The sequence below is a fragment of the Myodes glareolus genome, chromosome 16 (assembly GCF_982192425.1).
Source record: "Myodes glareolus chromosome 16, mMyoGla1.1, whole genome shotgun sequence".
NCBI classification, from domain to species: domain Eukaryota; kingdom Metazoa; phylum Chordata; class Mammalia; order Rodentia; family Cricetidae; genus Myodes; species Myodes glareolus.
In genome coordinates this window covers 22,324,083-22,333,611 of record NC_142041.1, presented here as the reverse complement: position 1 = coordinate 22,333,611, position 9,529 = coordinate 22,324,083, and the positions used below count along the sequence as shown (strand labels likewise).

Genomic DNA, 9,529 nt, shown 5'->3' with positions numbered 1-9,529 from the left:
GACCCTTGAATGAAATGGAAAGCCGCAAGAGAATTTAGATCTGAGAAGTGACAGAGGTCTGACTTGTGTTTTCTCAGACCATCCTGGGAGATGCAGGACAGAGGAACGAGGCAGAGTCCCCCCCCCCCCCCATCCCTGAAATAACCGCGCCCTGTGTTGACCAACAGGAAAAAGTAGACCAGACCCGTAAATCCATCAATCTCTCCAGTGCGGTGCTTTTAAACTTCGTCGTGTGTCTTCATTTCCTGGCGATATTTGGTAAAATTGCAGGTTACAGGCCGCCTCCCCCAAAACTCATTTAGCGGGTCTGGAGCTGGGCGTTGGGATCAGACGACACCTGCGCTGGGATTTGAAGAAGCACCCAGAGAGTTAGCAAGAGTTCTAAGCTTTCGGGTGCTTGGCTGGAAGCAGTGCTCCCTCCCCTAAAGCCTCGGACAAAGAGGGGTCCTCCTTCCAATATTGCTGTTTGGCCGCTGCACAAGGGAGGGTTGATGCGGCGAAACGGGGAGTAACTGGCGGGTGTCCTCTGCGAAAAGCGCCCCCTCCTGCCGCCAGACAAAGGGCGGTGTCCTATAAAGGTTGTGGCAGAGGCTCTGGGTCCAGGCGAGGGCGCACACGGACAGCCGACAGACACTGCGACAGACACTGTGACAGCGTGGGCTACCAGCTCCTGGCAAGAAGTGCGTTGACCTAAGCGAGCGGGAGTGGGCAGAAGCAAGGGGGGCTCCGGGCTTACTACAGAGAACAGAGAGAGATGTGGCCACTTGGTAGCAGCCACTGAAGGGACTCTTTAGGTGACCAGGGAACTTTAGCGGGGCAGAGGCAGTGGCGCGGTACTAGGGAGCCTCTCTAGCCTCCTAAGGCACGTGTGTTGTCCAAGTCGCTTTAGCTGGAACGCAGCGCCAGTCCCCTGCACCCCAGAGCATCTCCGGGGGTCTTTATGCCGCCGCCAGATCTCTCTTAGCGATCCTCCGATACCTTGCCGTTGTGAAATTTCAACCTCTAGATGCTTTCCCAGACTCCCGAAATAACGTATCGGGCAGGTTTGCCACGGTGAGATGAGTTAACTTTTTTTTTTTTTTAGAGTGGGGAAGGGATAGCTGGGAAATAGATAGAGGGTTCACAGACAAGCCGCAGATTGGACAGAAAGAGCAGAGACGTCAAGTGCGAGCAGGCTGCGAGGCACCGGTGTTAAGTGCGCCTCGGCCGCGATGGCCCCGGGACTCAAGAAAGTTGTTGAAGGGGACCGCCTCAGTCCGCTCGCCACAAAAAGGTATCCAGTGCGCTCGACTCACTCCGAGCATTACGTGTGGTTGCTTAGGAGAGACAAACGCGATAGTCTGTAGAGAGAGTTCTAAGATCTGAGTGTATGATTATGTTGAATGAGCGTGAAGTGTACATCTCAGAATCGCAGTAGATGGGGAATGGGATGGGTTAAATAGATGGGAAATCTTTGTGCCGTTTACTTTTTAATATTTTCAAAACTGGTATGGAAAACTTTTAAAATTAACATAAAAAGGGTTCGATATCATTGTAACATTTTCAAATAGCCTGTGATCTACTTCATTTCCTTCCCTCACCTCCCACCACCTGCCACCCTCATTACCCCCACACACCTTGTAGCTGTCCCGTCTTAAGTTTTGCTTGGTACTTTTTTCTTAACGGAGAGGAGCCGTGCCTAGGGTTAGCTATTAGACTCCATTCCCAATCTAGCTCTTCAAACGGCTGTCCAGCTTCCTTTCTATGGTGTACCTGCACTTCCAAGAAAATGTTGTAGGAAGAGTCAGATACACCGGATAGAGTTGCAGTAGAGAAACTGACTACCTTAGGGGAATAATGATAATAACAATAAATTACTATTTATTGTTATATATCATACTGCTGTATGAGCCTGTAGACCTGAGGATAACCCTGTAGCGTTGTTAGCTGCAGAGTTTTGTCCCTTTCCAGTTGGTCTGGGGTTTGTGTCCAGGAACTGTGGACCAGGAAGAGCACATTAGCAACAGTGGACACCTTCCCTAGGAGCATAAGTCGTTTTCGTCCGTAAGTGTTACCTCCGCTGCTGACCACAGGAAGAGGTCGTACGTTCTATCTTCATGGTGTATTTAACATAACGTTCATTCAGGTGCTTTCTACAGCACCCATACCATAGTGAAATTAGTTGTTCAGACAGACCTTGAAATCTTTTTTTAATTAAAAATTTGTGTGTGTGTGTGTGTGTGTGTGTGTGTGTGTGTGTGTGTGTGTGTACAACTCGCATGTCTGGTACCCAGAAGAAGGGGTAGGGTCCTCTGGAACTTGAGTTATAAATAATTAAGAACTGCCATATTGAACCCAGGTCCCATAGATGAACAGTCAGTGATGGTAACCACAGAGCCATCTCTCCAGCACTTAAAGCTCATACCTGGCTTGAGTCTATAACCCTCCTACCCAGGGATATGTGGCTAGAATTCGAAAGTTCTATGAACTTGAATAGGGAGATATTATATCTTTATTTTCGAGTACTATTTATTCTAAATGTAGTATTTCCTCTATTTACAAATATAGGTGATAAAGTACATTAATATTCACATGGTTCTAAATAAAGAAAACCATTTTTATTCCTGTCTCAGAATAATGATTTTAAATGCATTAAATACATAAACACAGGGAATGATCTGCGTCTATGTATTTAATTTAGTAGCTGCCCAGATACTATGATTTCAAATATAATAAAGACAAGATTTATTCTAAGACAGAACAGTAGGGGTATGTCTGTCACTAGTGGGAGTCCCAGATACCTGCATCTCACATCTCAAATGCTGTGGATCTTTTTAAAAAAAAAATCAAATGTCATTTCTTAGAAACTATGGTGGCATGTGTAGCTTTTAATGTGTTAAAAATTAAGCAAATGTATTACCACACTGCATTTTTAATTTCAGTATTTTAATAACTACTAAGTGGGACTCATTATTTTCTGTGTCGCCTTATTTTAACTTACACATTTAAAAATTTGACATAGGAACCAATATATACTTAAAGTCACTGTTCTGAGAGGACTGCAAACCCAGACTTCCCTGGGCCAGCAAAAAGCTTCATGGTGCAAAAATGAAAAAAAAAGTTAATGAACCCCAGTCTAGCAGGAGGCCTCGGTTGTGACCCTGATGTTTGCCCTTATTTCACCATCTACCCATGGCATCTGGTGTGAAATTTCCCCTCTCCTAGTTTGCTCTGAAATCAAGATTAGCGGCAATCAGTCCTTGCAACTGGAAAAACACTAAATGCAATTTTCTTTTGATTTAAGAAGTACAGTGCAGCGATTTTCCAGTGGCCTCTATTTTGAGCTTTTCCAGCTTGTTAAGTTACTGATTTCTATTTCCCCCATGGAGAAGGAGAGTCAAACACTCGAGGCTAAATCAACAAGTAATTACCAAGCATCCCTCTGATGGCAGCCTACATTTTTAGAAGAGTTTTGTTCTTTTTTCTTTTTTTTTAGTTCCTTTCCTTCCTTTCTTTCTTTTTTAACTGATCCTTCTGTCTGTCTAGTACAATAGACTCCAGCCGTCTTAGAAAAACACCATAACCAGTTAACCCTGCCTAATCTTCTTTGCTCTCAGCTTGAAAAGGACCCCCACTCCCCCTGGGATTAGAGTTGACTTGGCAGTGAGCTAAACCCTCTTTTGATAAGACAACTTTGTCCCCCAGTTCTGGCCAGTTCCAGTGTGAACAAAACCCAAGAGTTTCCTTTCTGTCTTCAAGTCCCCTCGATCTGGGTTTCTATTTCAGGTATAGTTGGGGTAGCGTTCTGGCAGCATACTTCTATTGTAGAACCAAAGGCCAAAATATTCAGAAACGTCTCAGGCTAGATACAGGATAATGGGGCAGTGCACATTTCTAAACAGGAAGAGACCTAGTCCACAGGCCTGTTTTACAGGAAGGTGTGGTATTCTTGGAAGCCTGCTTGTAAAGTGTGCTGTTTCTCTGTTTCTACAGAATCTATCTTCCTCCCTCAAATAAACAAAAGCAGCTTGCTCCTGAGGGTCCAGCAGTACAACAAAGCCATGCCTTGACTCATGATGCAGTTCTGAGCCCTCCTCAAGCGTGTGCCATAGGTTAAGAATACACACTGAAAATGTATTTGACACACCTAACCTATAGAAGATTGCTCAGACCAGATTCCCTTAAAAGTGTTCAAAACACTCACCTTAGCCTACAGTGGTCAAAAATCACCAATGCAGAGTCAATTTTATAAGACAGTAGGACACGTCACATATAATTGACTGAACACCTCGGTCCATGACATACTAGCAGCACAGCACTACACCCTACAGCTCACTCCACTGATGGTGCAGCTGACAGGCAGCTGCAGCTGATCCCAGGATGTGTAGGGAGTGTTACGCTATGCTGTAAAGACTCCTATAGATGGTATTAGGAAGAGGCTGGGCTCTCTCTCTCTGTGTCTCTCTGTCTCTTTCTCTCTTTCTCTCTCATTTTGGCTTTTTTGAGACAGGGTTTCTCTGTGTAGTCTTGGCTGTCCTAGAACTCACTCCATAGACCAGGTTGTCCTCGAACTCACAGAGATCCACCTGCCTCTGCCTCCCAAATGCTGGAATTAAAGGCGTGTGCCACCATGGCCCAGCACCTTTGCTCTCTTGTAAAAAGCTCTTGACACACTGCACATTCACACCCAACACTTCCTGGACTAAATATATACTTTATTCATGTGTGTGCTCAATTCCATACTGTAAGTGATTTTGGTCAACTGGGAGGGATAGGTTATAAAGGAAGTAATGGGGTTGGCAATGCAGCTTAATCAGCGCTGCATAGCCAGCATGAGGCCCTGGGTTCAATTCCCAGCATGCATAAACCAAAAAATGGTGACGTATGACTATAACCCTAACATTCAGAAGTTTCAAGGTCATCATTGGCTGCATAGTAAGTTTAAGGTCAACCTGGAATACATGAGATCCGACCTCAAAACAAGGGGGCAGGGAGGGATTAAAGGCAGTTTTATAATGGTGACTTCTAAACAGTCAGGAAGAAACGGCTACAGTGTTCTTCTTTTGCCCTTCCTCCTGCCATCCTTTTTCTTCTTAAACAAGACATTTCTAAAAAACTCAAAATGGATTTCTTAAAGCCTGACTTAAGATCGAGCATTGCGGGCTCTTGGCAGAACATGTGATTGTAGGTCTTGGCCACCAAAGTCCCTTTTCTCTCTCATCTCAGGAACCTGGACATGACCAGAAAGATCTTCACAAACACCAGGGAGCGGTGGAGGCAGCAGAGCGTCAACAGCGCCTTCGCCAAGCTGAGGAAACTCATCCCCACTCACCCTCCAGACAAGAAGCTGAGCAAAAATGAAACGCTTCGCTTGGCAATGAGGTATATCAACTTCTTGGTCAAGGTCCTGGGAGAGCAAAGCCTAGAGCAAGCAAGAGTAGCTGCTCAGGGAAACATTCTGGGGCTCTTTCCCCAAGAGCCCCATCTGCCTGACGTGGAAGAAAGACTTCTACTCAATGACTATGGAGTTGCTTCCCCTGGCCCCAGCCGTGAGGCTCCCTAGGGTGGCTGTGACGTCAGCCCCTGGGGCAGTACTAGTTGAAGAGGGTCTGTGATTGTGTGTGTGCTGTGGAGAGGTGTGACGCAGGAAGTGATGGGAGCAGAAGCTAAGAGCCGCAAGGGGACTTGAGGGATGTTGCTCTAGCCTCATTACCCCAGGACTTCCGGCAGAAGAACTTGATCCGTAAGTCTGCACGAGACGATTGCAAAGCAGCAGAACAAACTGCTGCCTCGCTCATGACTTCAGTATTGAGGATTTTCTTACACTGGATCTCAGAGGAGTGACCGATGCTCTGAATATATTTAAAAGTTTGCTTTGAAGAAGGAGATGTGTCTGATTGAGGGTAGATACAAGAAGTCTTAAGACTGGTGAATGAAAAGGTAGCCACTGTGGAAAACCAACCCCAGAGAGGCATGGGTCATCTCTGGAGGGATGTCCCTTTGGAGCAGAGACGTGAGGATTCTGTGGGTGGAAAGGCTCCATGTCCTTCGACCTCTATAGAGTCGTGATAACCTACTTGACTGCATAGTAAGTTTGAGGTCAACCTGGAATACACGAGATCCAGCCTCAAAAGAGGAGGGGGCAGGGGAGGGACAAAACGCAGATTTATAATGTTGGCTTCAATTTGAGTCTCTGAAACCAAATAGTGGATTCTATTCATTCGAGGAAAAACCCTGGTAATTTAGGAGCTAGACTTCATAGTTTTCTTATTAAAAATAGCTGAAATGAGGGAGCAAAGCCCTTAGTTTGACACATTGGGTACTAAAACTTTAAATTCAGCCTAAATTCCTGCTGACTTAAGTCTTGCACAAGTCAATAATTATGAAAAATCCAAATATTGGCATTTCACATTTTGCTGCGAGCAGACAATAGAAATAAGGGACCAGATTCTAATGAACTAGTGCATTGAAGGCCAGGGAGCATTGGCTGGGTCTTAAGTTGGGGCAGGGTAGCATCCGGCAAACCATGGAACAGTGTGGATGCTCCAGTCTCACTCCACACCATTCTGGTCCTCATGGAACTTGAATACAAACATGAATCCAGCAGCTGAGCCATCAAATGCAGATGTCTATCTCTGGGATAGTTATATTCCTTCAGAGTTCTTTTGGCTTTATGATCGTCTAATCATAGGTGAGGCATCTATGGATTGTGATTAAGAATTTCCAGTGTCGGGCTGGAGAGATGGCTCAGAGGTTAGGAGCATTCCTACTCTTCCAAAGGTCCTGAGTTCAATTCCCAGCAACCACATGATGGCTCAAAACCATCTGTAATGGGGTCTGGTGCCCTTTTCTGGCCTGCAGGCATACATACAGACAGAATATTGTATACATAATAAATAAATAAAAATAATAAAAAAGAATTTAGAGAGTCTACACAATATAGAATTTAAATGCCCCTCTGGAAAGTATTTTATTCATAGGTAACCACATCATTAAGGTCGATTTAGCCAATGCACTTGTAGCACAATGAATTTTCCTCTAAGTCCTTTCTTTAACCTCAGTTGGTTAATTTCCTCACAGAAACAGTATAGAGACGGGGAACCACAGAGGCTGCTGGAGTCCTTCCTTCCATCCTAGAGTGTATATCATTCCCACCAGCTGCGGGAGGTTCAAGCTTGCCCCCAGTTTACCAGGCAGTGGGACATTTCTAAGTTTTAATGGTAGTTGTCAGTTAAGTCACACTGCCCTCTCATCTGGCATTAAATAAAGTACATTTGACAGTGACCTTTTTTTTTTTTAAGGATTTTTAAAAGATTTATTATGTATACAGTGCTCTACCTGCAGGCCAGAAGAGGGCACCAGATCTCATTACAGATAATTGTGAGCCACTGTGTAGTTGCTGGGAATTGAACTCAGGACCTCTGGAAGAGCAGCCAGTGCTTTTAATCTCTGAGCCATCTCTCCAGCCCCAGGGACTTTGTTTTTATTTAGATTCTTTGAACATGAAGAAAGCACGGAGGCCCTCGGTCCCTAGATGCAAAATTTTTGCTCTACACAGACCACACTCTCCTGATTGCTGGAGCTTTTGTCTGTGCTCAGAGGGGGCCTCCCACTGAAATGCTACAAGGACCCCAAAAAGATGTGAGGAGGTTGCATCATCAGTACAGTAAACAAGGGGGACACTTATTTAAAGAAACCCTAGAGGAAATCCATTCGTAGGTGAACAAACCTTTACAATGTTATATGGGAGATACTCCTTAAAGTATTTATTCAGCTTTAATTTTCTGTATCAAGTTGAATTAAATTAGCACAACTGTCAACAAATAAGACCAAAAACAAACAAACAAACAAACAAAAAACCAGCTGTAATCACATGTAGTCCCAAACCTAGTCACCATATGTGTGAGACCGGAAGCTAAGTCAAAACTTCCTCTATGGTTTCCTTCGATGGACCTAGTAATAAGACTTCAGAGTTCAAACACATTATCGTCTATCAGATGCTACATCTGTTTATGGGCCATCTGAGTCTAACAGAAGAGTTAAGTCAAATTTTCTAACTATGCTTCTCTGTTCTTTGAACTAACATGAGCATTTGGTCTGTTTAGAAATCACATTTAAGCAAGACCTTGCTTAATATAGACTGGGTTACTACTCCATTGCACAGTGAAGAAAACAGATTTGTCTCCGGGGCTGTCAGCACAGGACACAGACGCCTGTCTCCTGACCCTCTCTCTAACCTGTCCATGGCGCTGATGGGTCACTGTGTACTTGGAACTGAGAATGAGCAGGCGCCTTATCGTTATGTTAACCTTTCCCCAAAACATTTAGTGATCTTCAAATGCTTTTTTTTTTTGTGATATGACATTACCATGCTCTATAGAATGTGAGTAGCTGTGTCAACCAAAGATTTTATCTGTTGATATGTTGTGTCATTTCTTAACCATTGATCATAATTTGCTATTTAACTGTTAACTTATTACAAATAAATTATTTAAAAAATGATTGTCCTTTTACTTTTAGACATAATTTCATAAACTTACAAAGAGTATCCACCACGTCTTCCACTTTCAAGGTCACTGTGGAACGAAGCCCTTTCCACACTCTTTGTCCTTAGTCTAGAAAAGAATTATCCCCAGCTGACATCTCTCCCGTCTCCCTGTGTCCTCACAGCAGCGTGCTGTCTTATTTCCCATAGCTTTTCTTTTCTTTTTTCCCCTTTTAGACAGTTTTACCACATAAGACCCTGGTAGTCTTGAGTTTACGATCCCTCTGTGTCAGCCTCTCTAATGGTGGGACTACAGGCAGGTGTCACTACACCTGACTCATGAGGCTTCCTAAATGTCCCCAGGTCACAGCTGTGGTCATATGGCTTCCCTGCTGCCAACCCCTCAGGGTGTCGCCTACCATACAGACAGACACCGCAAAGAGCAAGGCCACCTGCAAACCCGGCCCTATCCCCTTTCCACAAACCCTGCATGTGTTGCACGGACCAATGGAATGGCTTTCCTCAGTGATCCACTTTTCCTGCTTCTTCCTGTGGCCTTGTGATTTCAAATGTTTGTCCCATTCTCTTTCCTTCTGCTTGCCTCTGTATCAAATCTCAGACACTAAACCCTTCATGGTTGATCTTAATATGTAACCCCCTTCTACCTTCCCTTCCTTACTTTCTCCCCATTTAGGGACCGGGTCTCCTCAACTTCCTGGCCATCCTCCTTCCTCAGTCTCCCCAGGGCTGGGGTTGCAGACTTGTGTCACCAAGTCCCTGGCTACCTCCTCTTACATAGAGTCCTAGAGTTCTTCTCAATCGCTCACTGCTTCCTCATCTCCCGTATCTGACTTACAACCCTCTTTTCCTTTGCTGTATATTATAGACACCTGTATATATCCTGTTCTTTCTGAAAAACCAAAATCCACTTGAGTACAGGAATAGACTCTGATGTTTAATATTCACCATAATCCTCCAACTGGCCCCTACTTCTAAAATGTGAAAACGATCCTAAGACTATCCATGCCAAGAATTACAGTTGGCTTCCCCTGCGGGTGTGGGGGG

The 9,529-nt window shown here is 44.5% G+C and overlaps 1 protein-coding gene across 1 annotated transcript; it reads left to right on the top strand.

Annotated features, from left to right (window-relative positions):
* Positions 1-620: 620 nt before the first annotated feature.
* Tal2 (TAL bHLH transcription factor 2) lies at positions 621-8,481 on the top strand. Its single transcript, XM_048420335.3, has 2 exons — positions 621-1,273; positions 5,206-8,481. The coding sequence occupies exons 1-2, from the start codon at positions 1,212-1,214 to the stop codon at positions 5,540-5,542; spliced, it is 399 nt and encodes a 132-aa protein (XP_048276292.2). The 5' UTR covers positions 621-1,211; the 3' UTR covers positions 5,543-8,481.
* Positions 8,482-9,529: the final 1,048 nt, after the last annotated feature.

What these genes read in the sequence shown, in the direction of transcription:
- Tal2 (XM_048420335.3), top strand. Translation starts at nt 1,212, where the DNA reads ATGGCCCCGGGACTCAAGAAAGTTGTTGAAGGGGACCGCCTCAGTCCG. An exon ending in AGTCCGCTCGCCACAAAAAG is followed by an intron (nt 1,274 to 5,205) that starts GTATCCAGTGCG and finishes CTCTCATCTCAG; the next exon opens with GAACCTGGACATGACCAGAA.